Source organism: Mesoplodon mirus (genome assembly GCF_964341445.2).
Source record: "Mesoplodon mirus genome assembly, chromosome: 5".
Classification (NCBI taxonomy): domain Eukaryota; kingdom Metazoa; phylum Chordata; class Mammalia; order Artiodactyla; family Ziphiidae; genus Mesoplodon; species Mesoplodon mirus.
Window position 1 is genome coordinate 157,779,510 of NC_138980.1, and position 18,953 is coordinate 157,798,462.

Here is an 18,953-nt window from a genome sequence, read left to right on the forward strand (position 1 = left end):
CTCTAGAGCTCAGGCTCAGTAGTTGTGGTGCACAGCCTTAGTTGCTCCGCAGCATGTGGGATCTTCCCAGACCATGTACCCTACATTAGCAGGCGGATTCTTAACCACTGTGCCAGCAGGGAAGTCCTGACTCAAATCTTTCTAGGGTACTTTTAGTTCTAAGATTGATTTTATGAGTCCCTTAAAAGTGGTTTAAAAATATTTTGCATTATAATGACCCTGACTTTTCTTATCATCTCTTTTCTAATGATTTGTGGGTACAGTGAACTATAATGAACTTCCTGATTAGTTACCAAGGTTAGATAGATTGTGCTTAAGAGTACTGAAGTAATCTAAGAGTCAGAAGACCTTGGTGTAGTCTGAACTCTGACATTGACCATGTGACTTCTGTAAATCATTTAGCTCCTGGACATCAGGGTTTTTTGGTAAAATGTTGTACTCATCTATATGTTGTGTGGATCAAATTTCATACTATGTGTAGGAAAAGTTTTATAAATTCTTAAGTGCTATTTATTTCAAGTACCTTTACTTAACTAGGCATGAAATGAGTTTGGCGCCTGATATTTGGGCCTTTCTCAGAAAATTACATTTGTATGCTTTACTGATCATTAATAACGGATTAATTATTAATTTAGTGATAATAAGTCTCATAAGATTCTTAAAGTATACATTTGTTTTAATATGTTCAAGGGCAGTGGAAAGTTTAGCAGAGGCATTAATGGTAGCCATTTAAGAACAGCTGTACTCATGCTATTGACATTTGAAGAATTAAGTCAGTAGCACCTTGTGGGTTGTAATTAGATTGAAGTTCACTATGGATAAATCAGTAAAATGCCATAATAGTATATGAACAAGTTCCATGTAATTAAACATTGTAAACTTCACTGTGACTTAAACTATACTTTGAGGCTCTCTCTATCCTGTTCCCAATATTAAGCATAACTCTCAAGTAGACTGACTAGCCCAAATACACACACACACATGCCCTTTTCTGAAAACTTTGTTTATCGCTAACATGTTTTAAATAGTGCTGGTGTTTTAGTGGCAAATTTTGACAAATGTCATTTTGGAAATATGTAAAAAGCATATGTGGAGGGATAGTAAATTTATACAGATGCTATATTTTATTAAGTTGGTGATAAGAATTTTATCAAGAAGAAATTGCTAACATAAAATTTACAGTTAATGATGTTTACATTTTTTTTCCTAGGATATTGGTACAGTAACTATAGTGGTTCACCCTTCTAATTTTCTGATGTCTCTTTCCCAATTTAGCCCCTAAAGCAGGTTATAGCCAAGGTGCAACTCAGTATACACAAGCCCAGCAAACTCGACAAGTGACAGCCATAAAACCAGCCACACCAAGTCCAGCTACCACTACTTTCTCCATATATCCTGTTTCCTCCACCGTACAGCCAGTAGCAGCTGCAGCGACCGTGGTGCCGTCCTATACCCAGAGTGCTACTTACAGTACCACGGCCGTTACTTATTCTGGTAAGGCTGAGAAACCGTGTTCAAATGAGCAAGCAGATTAAAGAGAGACTCACTAAGAAACTGTCTTGATTTTCTGTGGGGTGATCTTACTCCCAGTAGCAAGAATTGAAGTAATTGATAGGCATGAATATAAATGTATGTGCATAATGTGACAGAGGAACTATAATCGAAGTTGTAAGGGGTTGTTTGTTTGTTTGTTTGTTTATTAATTAGATAAAATAACACCTAGTATTCTGTAGGGTCATTTCCTGTCTGACTCTTCCAAATAAATTCGAAAGTTCAAAGTTAGCTTCAGGAAATAACCACTGACAGATTCTTTATGTTGTTTTTTTCAGCTCTCAAGGAGCTATATCTTCATGTTTATCCTCAGGAATAAGTAACCTTGAAAATATTGGGGGCCTTTATAAACATCCATAAGATGATGGTTATAGAACACATCTCTTGGAAGGACAGAGTAGATTTACTTTCCTTAAATAATCATATATTTTCCCTGCAGAAGAAGAATTACTAAAACCTTCTTGCTGTGCCCACTGCTCTTCCTAATTTCCAGCTGAGGTACTTTGTAGTGTTGCAGTGATGAAAGTCACACATGGCTTTTTTGTGTGTGTGTGTGTGGTACGCGGGCCTCTCACTGTTGTGGCATCTCCCATTGCGGAGCACAGGCTCCGGACACGCAGGCTCAGCGGCCATGGCTCACGGACCCAGCCGCTCCGCGGCATGTGGGATCCTCCCGGACCGGGGCACGAACCCGTGTTCCCCGCATCGGCAGGCGGACTCTCAACCACTGCGCCACCAGGGAAGCCCAGTATCAAGCTTTTTTGAAGACACTTAGCCTTGTACTACTGTATGGTTTGTTGTTGTTTTGCATTTTATTTATTCCTTAATATGCTGTCTTGTTCCATGGAGGATTTAAGGTGACATAGGCCGTTGCATTTATTACCTCTTGATGTTTTTGTGGTAGCCTAGCTACTGAATTTCTAACCTATTTTTTTATTTTTTAGAGATTTTTTAATCTCTTACCCTATGTCAAATCCTGTGCTTGGTGCTAGGGATAGAAATCAGGCAGGCATGATGTATTTGGGATCAACAGTTCATTGTGGCTGGAATACAGGATACATGGGGTAACTGTCAGGAGCTGAGGCTGGAAATGTCAGTGTGGAAAGTTCTGTAGGGTCTGCTGTGGTGTCTGTGTTTATCCTGTGGGCAGACAGGGTGCCAAAGAGGAGATCTCAAGAAGGGGAGCAATGGGAACACATTTATAAGTTAATTAAGACAGCCATGTGGAAATGAACTGGCATGAGGAGATGTTGGTATTCGGGATTGCCCAGATACAACTTTTCTGCCTTTCTCTGATTAGCTAGTTATAACTGTAAATGGAGTTACTTCAATGAAATCTGTTTGGACACTAAAAAAAAAAAATCCACATTAGCTTTAACAAAATAAGGAATATGATAGTATCCTTTCCTATTCCTTGTTTCTCTCCTGCCTGTGCTCCTTCTCCCTTTATCTTTTCTCTGTCTCAGTGTTTGTCTCTCTCAGTTGCTTGAATATACCTTACACAGAATGAAGATAATTATTTTTATTTACTGCTTTATTATGTAAGTAATACATCATTTTAAACCTTGAAAGTATGGATTAAAAAAGGAGAAAAAATTAAATTACTAGACATCTACCCCTAGACACTGATTACCATTAATATTTTAGTGCATGTCCTTCTAGACTTTCTTCCATGGGAATATGCATATATAAACATCATGGTTTCTTTATAAAAATGAATTTGTCTTGTATCTACTGTAGTGTAAACGCCTTTCCTCATTGTGAATGCCCTTTCTAAGTATAGAGATATACCATTCCTTGGATTCATGTTTTTTCCCCAATTTTAGAAAATTTTAATTCTGCAGAAAAGTGAAAAAATATTATAGTACAACAAATGCCCGCACAACATTTACCTAGACTCACCAAGTATTATTTTGTCACATTTGCTTTATCTCGCCTCTCTTTAAACATATTTTCAAATGGTTCAGCAGTGTTTTATAAGTTGCAGGCAACATGGTGCTTTGCCTAGAATTCTTCCACATGTATTTCCTAAGAATAGGGTCATTCTTTTATATAGCCACAATTCAGATAAGGAATTGGACATGGATATTATCTAATAAATTTTTTTCAGTTGTCCACAAATGTCTTTCATGGCTGGGCTTTCTCTGTGGTTAATGTATTTGTGTTTGTGCTTTGTTTTAAATTTAGGATCCAGTCAAGGATTATGGGTTATATTTGGTTGTTAGTTTCAGTTTCCTTTAATGTAGAATAACCTCTGTTTTTATCTTGTCTCTCATGACCTTGATGTTTTTGAAGAGTTCAGACCAGTCGTCTTGTAGAATATCCCACAATCTAGATTTATCTGATTTCTTTTATGTTTAGATTCTGGCAGCTTTTTAGTTAATTAAACTACCTATGTGAGCATTACATTTCAGCACATCAGGTGCACAAAATAAATAATGTCAGTTTATTCCTTATTGATGGTGCCAAGTATAATCACTGATTAATGTGGTGACTACCAGATCTTTCCATTGTAAAGATACCTTTTTCCATTTTATAATTAACCAAGTAATCTGTGGGCCTATTACTCAACTACCTTTCTGTCTAAGGTGTTAGATCCTATGAAAGTCTCAGTAACTGAATCAGGTTCTCCAATGGTGAATGCAAAGTCCTTTTACTAAGAATCAATGTAAAAGGATTTGGATTCTTAGACATTGTTCCCTAAAGAGGAGTCCCCTCACCCCTTCTTTTTTAGTATTACTGTGGGCTCCTTTTTTATTCAATGTAGTATCCATTGCTTTCATTTTTCTTTCTGAGGCACACAGTGTCCCAAATTTGGCCAGTGAGATCCTTTTCAAACCAGCTCTGAGTCTTGAACTTGGCATCATTTGTCTTTGAGCACTTCTTTCCTTTCTGGCACAGTAAGATGTTATTCTGCCTGATTCACCATTGTATCCCTAGCATCCAACATAGCATTTGACATAGGGTAAGAGATAAAAAACCTCTGAGAAATAAAAAAATATTTTTAAAATTCAGTAGCTAGGCTTCTAACAGCCAAGATGCAACAAAACATCAAGAGATAAGAACTGAAATTGCCCATATCACCCTAAATCCTGCACAGAACAAGACCGTATATTAAGGAATAAATAAAACGCAAAACCACAACTTTGAGCCTTTCCTGCCCTAGACTCACAATTAGCCATTTCACAAAGGAGCGCCTTGGTTTCTGTATGGCACTGGTATTTAGAAACCAAGATCTATGCTTAGAAAAACATAGTTTTTAATGACTAATACTGTCTTATTGTATGCATGTGCCACATTTTAAAAGTTCTTTTTGGGGACACTTAGTTTCATATTAAGGAAAAACTAGAAACGACACTAGGTAAACTAATCCTTTTATGTAAAGATTTGTGTGTTTGCCAGTTGTTTCCCTAGGATAAATTCCTAGACTTGGAACTGTTACATCAGAGTATACACTTTTTAAAGAACATGTGATACACAATGTGAAATTGCCATCCAGAGAGATCATTATTAGGGCTTCTGAATTCTGTATCTGCAATTTTATATCAGCTACAACTTAAGTCAGCTCTTCTTTTTATCTCATTAAAAATGAGTTCCAGAGTATTGGTACCTACTAAATGATGACTTGTAGTATGATGCATTTACTGTTGAAGTGATAGTTTTTGTTTCTGATACCATACCTTTAAAAATTATATTTTAACTGCTATAATTATGCAACTTTCTAATTGACAAGTATTTATAATAAAGGTGCTTTTTAAGTGAAACTGTTTTAGCATTTCCAAATTGAGCTTTTACTTAATTTAGAGACACATCCTTATATTTATTTTCCCATTAGTGCTTTATAAGAAATGTACGTTTGTTTCCTAGTAGTTATAGGAGATTTAAAGGTGTTCCTTAGCAGAATTCCAGAACCTTCAGCCTACCTTTCAGTTTATGCTTTGATTTTTTTTTAAAAAGCTAAGTAGTAAGCTATAATTAGCTTACCTTTTTATTAGTTTTAGACTACATGTGTACAAATGAAGGAGGTTATTTTGTAAATATTATGCTTAACCTAGTGATTTTTGTTGTTTAAATAACACAGAGGACCTTACGATCTCTTAGCCTTAGTTTTTTCATCTCTAAAGTAAGTATAGTAATACCTGCAATACCTAACTTGTAGTTCTGTTTTGAGACTTCACTGTGTCTGGAACACTGCCTCCCATAGTGTGGATTCTCATTTTTAAACCTAGGGAATTCCCTGGCGTTTCCAATGGTTAGTACTCAGCGCTCTCACTGCTGTAGGCCTGGGTTCAATCCCTGGTTGGAGAACTAAGATCCCGCAAGCTGTGAGGTGCTGCCAAAGGAACAAAAAAAAAAAACCTAGAAGTCCTGGTCATCTAGCGTTGTAGGATGCTGCTGCCCTTATTCTCCTTTTTATTTTCTTGATACATAATTCATGAAGTTATATTTTAAGTGGCATGTTTAAAGTTCCTATACACAACTAGTCATTTGGAAATTTTCTGTTATAAAGATTTCATATAAAAATTATGGTCCTAACCAGTAATAATCCACAAGTAGCTTTGTTATTTTAAAAATCAGACAATTTTATGGTGTTGTTTAAAGAGCGAAATATAAACTGTACATGTTTCCGACTATAAATGTGAAAGTATTTGGCTGTGAGCTGAATTATATTCTTTTATCACAAACTTCAGTAATGGAGGCCACTGGTAGGACTGACAAAGAATTTATTGATTTATAGAATTTTTCTTTTAACCAGTTATACCAAGTGTTTTCTAATTTTTAGAACTCTGATCATATCCTTATTATTGATGTGTTTACCTGCTTCTTCCTACTTTCATTTTTAGGTGTTTTCTTCCGTTACCACATTTTCTTTCTTTATATCTTCATAAGCATTTATATAATTTAATAACCTGACATAAGTCTATGAAGGTTTTTCATAAAAGTTGCCCACCTACTTCCTTCCTCTCTCTCTCTCTCTGTCTCTCTCTCTCTCCACTTTCAGATTCCTATGATTCTGATTTCCCATGCATCTTAACCTTCACCTTTCCAATTCGTATTTTCTCCACTGTGTGTGGAAGATATATTGGAGTCAATGTGTCATAAGTCTTTACTCCTCAGTATAGCAGCCTGCATTTGAGATACCAAAAAGTTCAGTTTTCCTTAAGTAGTTCTCCTGTGCCATCATGGCAACTAGGAATCTCTCTCTTGAGCCTTAACTCTTGGCCCACTCATTTCCACTTTAGGGGAAAGGATGATAATTAGGGAGTCCAACAAATTTCCAGAGATCTTAGTTTAGGAAGCAGTAAGTTTTCCAGTTTTGCGATAGGGTTATAAATAAAATCATCAACTTTGTCACAAGCTTTGTCACAAGCTTTTATAGATTTTTAAATCTATAAATCATAACATAAACAGCATGTATATATTATATCAATAACTAGTCTAATGTGTTATTCATCAAAGACTTTGAACAATGGAAATGGATAGAATCCATACATTTAACCAGAAAATTCAGTGCTTTTTCACCTTTTGGAAGATGAGAACCAGTGTATTTGGTTCTTTATTTCAAAATCTTTTCTTTGTCCTCCTAGGTGTTCATCTGACCTCCAGCTCCATATTATGGACTTCTGCTAAGCTTTATTCACCTTGCCTCTCTCCTGTCAGCTCCTTGCTTTTATTGGTTGCACAACCCATCAGTCAGTCCCTGGGATTCAGAATCTTGGTGTCATCTTTGTGTGTTTTCCTCTTCTTTCACATATTTTATCCTCTAAGCCACCAAGCATGTAAAATCTTACTTTCATGACTTTCTTTTTTTTTCCTTTCTAGTATCCTAGTTCAGACTCTTCCTCAAATCCAGCACTTCCCAAATTATTCAGAGGAATTCTGCTTGGAGAAATACTAATAACAGGTTCCATAACCACATAAGTTTATCAAGCCTATCACTTCCCTCCAACGGAACTATAAGCCTTCTTGAAAGCAGTGACCAAATCTTATTCTTACTTCATACCTCCATGACACCTGGCACGTATTGCGTAAATACTATGTTGGTTGACTTACATTAAAAGGAAGATGAGTGAGATTTTTTTCCCCAGGTTTTGTGACATATACTTTATTTGTAAAAATGCACATGTAGACCTACCTTTATTAGCAGCATTTACTGGATTTAAATTCATAGCATTTATCTTGGCCTTTTATAATTATGTAACATAACCTTTGTTTGATTTTATCTGTAAGGTACCTCTTATTCAGGTTACGAAGCAGCCGTGTATTCAGCTGCGTCCTCCTACTACCAACAGCAGCAGCAGCAACAGAAGCAGGCGGCGGCGGCGGCGGCGGCAGCTGCTGCAACAGCCGCTTGGACAGGGACCACCTTCACTAAAAAAGCACCATTCCAAAATAAACAGCTGAAACCAAAACAGCCTCCCAAACCACCCCAGATTCACTACTGTGATGTGTGTAAGATCAGCTGTGCTGGACCACAGGTACTTACGTTGTATGCTTTACCGTGAGTCTTCAGTGGTTGGGTTTTTTGGTTTTTGTTTTTTTCCTGTTGCTAAACTTAAAATAAGTGATTTAGGGAAGAGTCTGTTGATAAAATCTAGTGAGTTCAGCTCCCTTCCCAACTTTATTTGTTAATACTTTATTTAAGAGTATCTAGTTTTCGTATAAAAATTTGATAAGCAGTTTGGCAGACAAAAGGCATAGTATTTGAAAAGACCAGATTTTGACTCTTTAGTAGTTTCTTCCAGTTATATCCACTCCCACCCTTGCCCAACCTGTGTACCTTCTTTTTAATTTACTAGATTAGTTCTGTCTACTTTTCAAAACAGAATTTGTAGGGTATTTTCAGTTACCAGCACTTGCTGAGTTACACCAAATTAGGGAATATTTTAATATATGTGGCTAGTAACATAAAACCTTTTTTCCTATTTTCAGTATGATAGGAAACAGGTTCATTGTGATTCCTTGGCTGGGGGAGAGGAGACAGGTGGGGAATGTTCGCAGCAACCCAGGATTAAACTGAACGGGAACAAGAATGTTGGTTTTAGGGTTTGAGGAGTGTATCTTTAAAACATCAGTAGTGACTGTTTTAAAGGTAATGATGCTATGAGTGGCAAATGCAAACCATAAGAGACTTGTTGAATATGTGGTACCATATAAAAGGATAGAACATGGCTCTAGGGTGATAGGTTAATTGCAGCATTTAGAATGAGTATATATATAAGGCTGACCATAGATCTGGGGGAGCTGGATGGTTACACAAGAACAGGCCAAGGGTACTTCTGCAAGTCAGAGGCAGTGCCATAAGGGGTTAACGAGCCTTAGAGAAAAATACCATTGAGGTGGTGAGGTAGGGTGAGTTAAGAGTCTAGTGTAGACATAAGGAGGGAGAATAAGTTGGTTCATATATAAGGGGCCATGGTTCCAGTCCTCTCTGCAACTAACTTGTGGCCCGGGGCAACTTGGAGACCTTAACTTCTTTGGGCTTCTGTTTCCTCAGTTCTGTAATAAGGACTTGTCCTAAATTATTGAGGTTCAGACTGCTTCACGGAGCCACTTTAGACTGCCGCAGATAGTGAGAGGAGAATCAGATGGCTAGGTCTTACGCCTTCCTCTTTTGTTTCAAAAACAGTAACTTTCCTTACTTGTGCACAAGATTTCATTTTGAGGAAGGATTCTCTTGTTTAAAATTTAGAAAATTGTTGTTTTAGTTAATCTCCAAAGTCTCATCGAGCTCTGAGTTTCTATGCTGTATATATAATTTTATGCTAATCATATGTCTGTATTAAAACAATTTTTTAAATAATATAGGAAAGAGTAACTATCTAGCCCCACTCAAGAAAAAACAAACTTCCCAGCAGTCCTTATTGACCTCCTCTCATATTAATAAAGCTACCTTCTTCAGTCATCTGCATTGAAGACAATTTTTTTTTAATGGTTTTTTGTTTTGTTTTGTTTTTTATTTTTGGCTGCATTGGGTCTTTGTTGCTGCGTGCTGGCTTTTCTCTAGTTGTGGCGAGCGGGGGCTACTCTTGGTTGCAGTGCATGGTCTTCTCATTGTGGTGGCTTCTCTTGTTGTGGAGCACAGGCTGTAGGCGCACGGGCTCAGTAGTTGTGGCTTGTTGGCTCTAGAGCTCAGGCTCAGTTGTTGTGGCGCACGGGCTTAGTTGCTCTGCAGCATGTGGGATCTTCCTGGACCAGGGCTTGAACCCATGTACCCTGCATTAGCAGGTGGATTCTTAACCACTGCGCCACCAGGGAAGCCCTGAAGACAATTTTTAATATATAATTTCACTATTTTGATGGCTAGTATTACAATAATACTATTTTTCCTTCAAAAGAGATAAAATTTTGTCTGTTAAATATTTTAAATAGGCTTTTGTTCAGGGTGGCATGGATTCTAACACAGATTCTATGTGAAAATGCATTCTGTGTTTGAAAAATAAAAGAAAGTGTTAGGTAAATGTATTCTTGGAAAACAAGGTACAGAGAACCACAGATACATCACGTGTGTAGGGAAACCACATGCTGCTGTTCAGTTGCGTTTAAAAAATGTGTACTGCTGATTGTTTAATGAGTATTAGAGGTTTGAGAATTGAATAATTTCAAATGATGTAGATAGAAAATTAGTGAAGCAAAATTTATTCTTTTTGTTTGAAACAGACTTACAAAGAACATTTAGAAGGGCAGAAACATAAAAAAAAAGAAGCCGCATTGAAAGCCTCACAGAATACCAGCAGCAGCAGCAACTCCACTCGTGGGACTCAAAATCAGCTACGTTGTGAGCTCTGCGATGTGTCTTGTACAGGAGCAGATGCGTATGCTGCCCACATTCGTGGTGCTAAGCATCAGAAAGTAGGTGTTTTTCTCCCACACACCCTTATGTCTTACTCTTGTTTTCTTTTCCTTTTTCAGTGGGGGGTTTAAAGTAAAGGTGGCTTTGAAATTTGAAAACTTTGAGTGCATTATACACCTTGCTTATATGTATATAAAGGTGACATCAAATACTCTTTGCTTAAGGAAGGAAAGACTGGAGACCTTTCTTCTTTAAATTTAACTAGATCGTTTTTTTCCACCAACTGGAAGTTGAGTCCTGTGATTGTTTTCCGCCTTTTGTCATGCTTACAACTAGGTTGGTAAGCATGTGGCCAAGTCATTTCCTTACCTGGTGGTAGATGGAATATGTATCCATATTTGCTTCACGGAGATTATTTTGAAAGTAATAAGTTTTTATCTAAAAATATATAACAAAAACTACAACAAAGAAAAATATAGTTAAGATTTTCATTTCATAGTGTCTTTTAGACAGACTTTTTATTTTTTTTAATTTACTCTTTTTATTTTATATATATTTTTTAGACAGATTTTTTAAAAAAAAATTTACATTCTCTGAGTTTCCTGACAAATAAATATGCTTTTATTTTGTAGGTGGTTAAATTACACACAAAACTTGGCAAACCCATTCCTTCAACAGAACCAAACGTTGTTAGCCAAGCTACTTCTTCAACAGCCGTGTCTGCTTCAAAACCAACTGCCTCTCCTTCAAGCATTGCAGCAAGCAGTTGTACTGTGAATACTTCATCAACTGCAACTTCTTCAGTGAAAGGTCTTACAACTCCAGGAAACTCGCCTCTTAATAGCACGGCCAACGCTAAAGCATCAGCAGTGCCTGCGAATATGGCTGCCAGGAAAACATCGACACCCAAAATAAACTTTGTGGGCAAGTACTGGAGGTTCTCTGTGTTCCTTCTGACTCTGTTAAAAGTGACGTTTCTCTTCCATTCCAGGGCTAGCCCTCCTACTTGTGCTGTTGTATCCGTCTTCTCCTCTTTTCCTGGGACCTTATTCAATCACATATCTGTATTGTTTCCTTGAAATTTTTTCAGTTCCCTTTTCTTCAGCCAACAGGTATACCTGTGTCTTTCATAATCTTAAAAAAAATGTGCATATATTTTCCCATTTCTCAGGCTACTGACATAATGCTTATTTTCTCTACTTACTATCCAGTCCTCAGGCTCTTACAGTGTTTCGACTCTGTGCGTTTCTGAAACTGCTTTCAGGAGTCACCAAAGACCTACGTGCCTGATTGATTGAGTGGCCAGTTTTCCGTTTCATGCTGTTGACCTCTCTAACATTTGACACAGTTGACTGCTATACCTTAAAGCTTAAGATATGTCTCTGTCTCTCTGTTCCATGTCCACTCACCTCTTCCTTGGGTATCTTTATTGGTTCTCCTGCCTTCATGTTCATTAACTGGTGGTGTTCCTGAGATTCTGATTTTGGCCCTCACCTCACTTACCTAGTATTCACGAGTGGTCTCATCTATCCCACTGTGTGTGCAGTGAGTTTGACGTCGGTTGGGCCAATTCAAGACCGCCACCTGAGTTCTAGGGCCGTATTTTAGGTATTTCCTGGTCGCTGTGGTCCTGTTGCTGCCTACGGGTGTCTCATGCTAACTTCTCATCTCGTCACGAGAGTACCGTGAAATAATCTCGTAACACTGCTGCTTTTTCACATGGAGAACTTCACTGACATCATTTCTTCTTATTTATTGCCTCCTCCAGTCGGTTATCTAGTCCTTTTGTTTCGGTCACTACAGTATTTCTCCAAAAAGTGTCGTTTCCTCTTCACAGCCACTACCTTGTTTTTAGGCCTTCGAGGTCTCTTCCTCAGAGCTTTGTCTCATACTGTATCCAGTTTCTCCAACACTTTTGTCACAGTCATTTTTTAAAAATAAGTATCAAATTGTGTTAGTCTGTTATTTAAAAATTTTCTGTGGCTTTCCCCTTGCATATAGGGAAAAACTCTGTATTCCTTCATTATGTCATCCAAGGCTCTTCACAGTTTGACCCCTCTCTCATACCATCACCTCTATCTCGGTAGTAATTCACATTGAATTACTGAGTCTTCTTTGAATTTACCATAGTCTTTTTAACGCCATGTCTTTGTGCTTTTCTTGTACGTGCTACTCTTTCTGTTTAGACATCATTCTCTTTTTTTCTGCCTAACAGTTCATACTCATTGCTCTTCTTTCAAAGCCCAGCTCAAGTGTCACACCCTTGGTAAAGCCATTCTTAACTGGGTCAGTTTAAAGGGTTGTGGCTCCTTTCCTTTACATTCCCACAATACTCTGTTAATACTTACAACAGCACTTGCCACATTGTACTCTAATGACTTATATATTCCTTTAAATTGTTGGCACCTCAAAGACAGTCTTATTATTATATTACTAGAACTTAGGACAGTGCCCCATTCCATGGCAAAGGGATATAAGCATGAGTTAGGCTTAGACTCTACCATTTCAGGTACTTGCTATTTACTTTTAGGTACTTGATCCCATAAGAGCCATGGTGGGGACAGAGAGCACCATTGGATATTGGGACGTAGAGAAGGGGAAAGAAAATTCAGACATGTGTTTAATTAATAAGATAAAAAAGCCAAGTGGTTTACATGGCTCTTCAAACTTCTGACCTGCTCTGTGTCAGACAGGAGTTTGACAATTGGTAGAAAAGATCAGAACTTTATTTGAAGTTCTTGTTGTATCAGGCCATACATTACACAAAAAGAAAATTTAAATCACTATAACTCTTTTATGCTCTTCTAGGTGGTAATAAGCTGCAATCAACAGGAAATAAAACAGAAGACTTAAAAGGAACCGAATGTGCTAAAAGCACTCCTGTCACTGCTGTACAGATCCCGGAAGTAAAGCCAGACACAGTGTCAGAACCAGTCACACCTGCGTCCCTTGCTGCTTTGCAGAGTGACGTGCAGCCGGTGGGCCATGATTATGTGGAGGAGGTATTGATTTGAGAATACTAGTGCTGTGAGATCAGATAAAGGGAAGACGTGTGTCTTTGTTACAAGCATGCTTTACACGTATAATTAAATTACATTCAATTATATTTTAGGTTTAGATTACTTAAAAAGGAATATCAAAGGCATCTTTGTTGAAGGGTTTTTTTTTAAGCTTGCCTAAGTGACATCACAATTTTTTTTCTTAACTTCTCTCTTTCCCTGCTGACAGCCATCACTGTGGTGTGAAGTAACTTTCCATCTATTTGGCAGGCATTCTTTTAATATAACCCTTCTACTGTTCTTCTGAACATAAAAAGTAATAAAAATTGTGAGCAGCAGAAGTGACAAAGACAGCAAATATTTCCTTCCGAACAGTCAGTTTCATGTGTAAAATTAAGGTTGCTGATTTAACAGATACTGTTTATTTGATTTCTCAAGCTGATTAGAAAACTATTCCTGTTTTACAGACAAAGTAACTCAATAAATGGAGGATGAGGGAACGTCAGAGGGGCTTGATAAATGTTTGCTGTTAGCAGAAAGACTATCATACAGTGGTGTAGCCCTACTCTTTACTTTTGCTGTATTGTAGAACAATTGTAGAGAACAAGTTCTCTGAGTTTCAGTGTCTACATCTATAAAATTTGGTTATCTCCCAGCAAAGTTACAAAGCTTAAATGAAATAAAGTACCTAGCACAGTACCTAGCCTACAGTAGATTTTTAGCAAATATTTATTTGTTCCTTCATCCTTTTCCGCATCAAGAAAAATTACATATTGAGTTCTTTGTTTACAGGGTGGAAAACTGGGCCATGCAGTTTGAAAGTATACAATTTTAATTTAAAGTTATAGCTTTACATACAATTTTAATTTAAAGTTATAGCTCTTGGGAATTCCCTGGCGGTCTAGTGATTAAGGCTTCATGCTTCCACTGCTGGGGGCATGGGTTTGATCCCTGGATGGGGAACTAAGACTCCACAATGCCGTGCATAGCGCAGCCAAAAAAAAAGGATATTTAAAGGTTAATAAACTTCTTTTAAAATAATTAATTAAAGTTATAGCTCTTAAAAGAGTAAAAAAAAAAAAAATGTACAGCCAGAACACCTTAATTGCCAGTGATGTTGGTTAAAATAATCTTAAACTTCAGAGAATTGAGTTCAGAACCAATTTTTTAAACTTGCACCATTTGAACTTAGAATTCACTGTAGACTTTTTAATAACATTCTAGCCTACTTGTCTTCCTAACTGGTTGTGCAGTTAGAAAAAAATTGATACTGGTTTTCCATAAAGTTACATGTATAAAGTCTTGGGCTTTATAGAAATAAATGTGAATAATGCCTTTCATTATCTTTATCTCCATTTCCAAGAACAGTACCTGGCCAGTAGCAAGTATTGAGTAAATATTTATTATAGAATTTAAGGTATCTAATTGCATTTAAATCTAAATGTTTACATGTAGACACAACTATTAAAATAAAAGTTAATTACAAGAGCCAGATACATGCTAACACGTCTTGCATGCTACAGTTAAAAATTCTAACCTTTAGTTCATTTCTGTAGATTATCCTTTTTAAAAAGTATAGACATTGCCCTGTTTTTTTCTCATTTCAAATTCTAAAAGTTATTTACAACTCATGAGGGTATATAATTGAAATCTTCAACTGTAACATTCCTGTGTATAATTGAAATCTTCAACTGTAACATTCCTGTTGTGATTCTTGAATTTTTTTTTTCCACATCAAGGTACGAAATGATGAAGGAAAAGTAATTCGATTCCATTGCAAATTGTGCGAGTGCAGCTTTAATGATCCCAATGCTAAGGAGATGCACTTAAAAGGACGAAGACACAGACTTCAATATAAAGTGAGTAAAATTTCAGCTATTTTCTCTTTTTATATGTCTTGGAACATTCTAGATGCAAAAACAAGGCCTCTAAATATAACTCACTAAGTCCGTGAACTCCCACTCCAGAATTGGCATGTAATGTCTCACATAGAGTCAAATGTTTAGTTTTTATTGACTAGTTTGTTATACTTAGGAAAAAATGATATCATATTTCATTACTTGTAGTGGCAAAATAAAGCTATAACATTATTTGGATCGAGTAATCATGTAATGATAATTGCATCACAGGAAGTGTTTGAAAGAAGTGTCAGATCTCCATTCTTTTCCTTTATCTTGGCAGAATTCCCACTAAAATGAATTATGAGATGAGGAATTCTTGATTGAAAACACTTCAAGTGATAAGTTAAATCTAAATAGTGTATTTAAAGTTTTTAATTAGGTTGGACTAATGCACGAGATTCATGTTTTCTAAACACAGAAGTGAAAGTTAAAATAAAAGTAATCTGTTAAAGAGCAATACATTTAGATGAAAAGAAACTTTTTAACCCCACACTCAGGTATCTAGAATCATTTACTTACAAACAAAGGAAAGTTAATATCCATCAGTCTTCTAAGGATTTCTTTTATTGGTTAGCACTAAGTTATGTATGTTTTACATACTAAATGTATCACTTTAAACTTGAACAACTAAGAATTTTGGGGGTGGGAAGGAAAGAAGAATGTTTATGAATGTATTCTGAATTTTTCCTCTGATTCAACTTATTTTACTGCATTTACTCTTAAAATAGGAAATTTGCAAATAAAAGCCCCTATGATGAAAGAATATGTGGGATTGTATGATTTAAAGATACGTGTAGATTGTTGGAGGGGTTGCTGGTTTTTCAAATATCTTGTCTGTATTAACAGAAAAAAGTAAATCCAGATCTGCAAGTAGAAGTAAAACCCAGTATTCGAGCAAGAAAGATTCAAGAAGAGAAAATGAGGAAGCAAATGCAGAAAGAGGAGTATTGGCGAAGAAGAGAAGAAGAGGAACGCTGGAGAATGGAAATGAGGTAGTATCTTTAACTTTTAATAGCACAATAAGTGGTTTAGCCTTTCTAAAAAACTTAGCTATTCTGAGTATGTGACATCCATTCAGAGCAATCCAGATTTATTTAATATACTTTTTTTTAGATTTATTTATTATTTTATTTATTTATTTATTTATTTTTGGCTTTGTCAGGTCTTAGTTGTGGAACACAGGATCTTCATTGAGGCGTGCGGGATCTTCGTTGTGGTGCGTGGGATCTTCGTTGTGGCGCACAGGCTTCTCTCTAGTTGTGGCGTGTGGGTTTTCTCTTCTCTAGTTGTGACACACAGGCTTCAGGGCTCACGGGCTCTGTAGTTGTGGCGCGTGGGTTCCAGAGCGTGTGGGCTGTGTAGTTTGCGGCACGCAGGCTCTCTAGTTGAGGCGCGCGAGCTCAGTAGTTGAGGCACGTGAGCTCAGTAGTTGTGGTGTGCAGGCTTAGTTGCCCCGCAGCATGTGGGATCTTAGTTCCCTGACCAAGGATCGAAGCTGTGTACCCTGCATTGTAAGGCGGATTCTTTACTACTGGACCACCAGGGATGTCCCTATTTAATATACTTTTAGTTTTCACTTCTCAGGAAGATCTTAGGTCTAGGAGAGAAATGCATTAAAACTAAGTTATTGGCTATTCTAATATTTGACTGTGTCCTTGGTATTAGGAATTAGGTTGGAAATGGTATCATATATATTTAAATACATAAATAGTTTAATACTATAAATAAATGCCTCAGTTTAAAACAAGCAAAATAGAACATTTGGTTACATGATAAAAATATCCAGAATATCAGATTTAGTAGCTTCTAGACATTAATAATGTGTGGGTTTTGGGGTTTTTTGTTTTTGTTTTTGTTTCTCAGGAAACGTCTATTATAAAAACTTCAGAAGCTACAGGGAAGGAGAAATGAGAAACGTGTTCAAGAGATATGTAAATGTTTAGTTTTACTGATGTAATTGGCATATCTTTAAATGGTAAAATTCACTGGTTTTTATTATATTCGCAGAGTTGTGCAGTCATTACCACAGTCAATTTTAGAACATTTTCATGACCTGCAAAAGAAACCACAAACCCATTAGCAGTCAATCCTTATTCCCCCCCCCCACAACTCCTCCCTCTACCCCTAGGCAACCACTAATAAACTTTGTCTCAATAGATTCACCTATTCTGGAGATTGCATGTAAATGGAATCACAAAATACGTTGTCTTTTGTGCCTGGCTACTTTCACTTAGCATAATGTTTTCAAGGTTCATGCATGTTATAGCGTATATCAGTACTTCTTTTTTATAGGTGAATAATATTCCATTATGTGTATGTATCATATTTTGTTTATTCATCAGTTGATGGACATTTGTGTCATCTCCACTTTTGGACTATCATGAATACTGCTGCTATGAGGATTTGTGTACAAGTTTTGAAATATAATTAAGATAAATATAAACAGAAGTGTAATGTATGTGTATTTTATAACCTACTTTTTTTCGTTTACATACCAACTCTTTTAAAAAGTAAGCTAGAGTTATTTTATCTTATTTTCCGTGGCTACATAGTATTCTCTTGTGCAGATGTAAAATTTTCCTTATAACCAATTACATATTGTTAGATATTTAGGTTTTTTACAGTATTTCCCTATTATAATTATTACATTGACCATCCTTGAGGCTATATTATTGCATAAATCATGATTAGTTGCTAATAATAAAATCCCAGAAATGAAAATGTTTGACTGGCAGATACCCATACTTTTTGCCTGTACTGGATAGTTTAACTTACTAGTTCTCAAACTTTTTGGTCTCAGGACCTTTTATACTCAATAATTACAAAACTCCAAAGAGCTTTTGTGTATATGGGTTATAGCTGTCAACATTTACTGTATTAGAAATGTATTAGTGAAACTGTATTAGAAATGAAAACTGAGAAGTTTAAATATTTATGAATTAATTTTTAAATGACTTTGTATTTGTTAAAATGTAGTTAAATATTGATAATTATAGTATTAGATCGACCATATTTATTAATATAATATGGTGGATAAATATAATATGCTAACTATAAAATAACTATTTCTCCCCCAGAATAATGAGAATGACATTGTTTTATATTTTTTCAAATCCCTTTAATGTCTAGCTTAAGGTAGCCTGATTTTCCTATCTACTTCTCTGCTCAACAGGTTGTGATAAACACATTTTGCCTCTGGATAACTCCAGTGTACACTCTTATTAAGAGAATGAGAATGGAGAAGGCAAATGTCTTGTTATTATTATTATGAAAGTAATTTTGATGTCATGGATCCCCCTGAAGGTGTCTCAGGAACCACCTAGGGTCCCTGGACCACACTTTGAGAACTGCTTCTATAATTTATTAAAATCTCTCCAATGAGAGAGTGAAACATGAAAGCCAGTTTTGTTTCAACTTTAATTGTTTGTATTGCAGGCAAATTAAATTTTTATTTCATGCTTAACCACTTAGATTTCTTCTGTGGTGAATTGCCTGTTTATTTGTTTAACTTACCTGTTGTTGATTTGTACAGACACTTCTTATATTATAGCTATTAATCCATTATTAATATGTTACCTTTAAATAATCTTTGTTGTTATGTATGTATCGATTTTTATTTAGGTATCTAAATCTATTTTTCTTATTCTTTATGAAGTTTCTGCCTTTGTAATGCACTGGAAATTTTTCTCTATACCTAGATTACGCAGT

General features: G+C 36.2%; 1 protein-coding gene across 2 annotated transcripts in view; it reads left to right on the top strand.

Moving 5' to 3' along the window:
• Positions 1-18,953, top strand: part of ZFR (zinc finger RNA binding protein) — a 77,502-nt gene that overhangs the window by 21,449 nt on the left and 37,100 nt on the right. For both annotated transcript variants that reach the window (XM_082621436.1, XM_082621437.1), the window contains exons 5-11: positions 1,276-1,494; positions 7,783-8,030; positions 10,213-10,404; positions 10,978-11,269; positions 13,154-13,347; positions 15,084-15,203; positions 16,092-16,237. In XM_082621436.1, the coding sequence (XP_082477562.1) occupies positions 1,276-1,494; positions 7,783-8,030; positions 10,213-10,404; positions 10,978-11,269; positions 13,154-13,347; positions 15,084-15,203; positions 16,092-16,237 (1,411 nt within the window). The remainder of the gene's footprint in view (positions 1-1,275; positions 1,495-7,782; positions 8,031-10,212; positions 10,405-10,977; positions 11,270-13,153; positions 13,348-15,083; positions 15,204-16,091; positions 16,238-18,953) is intronic.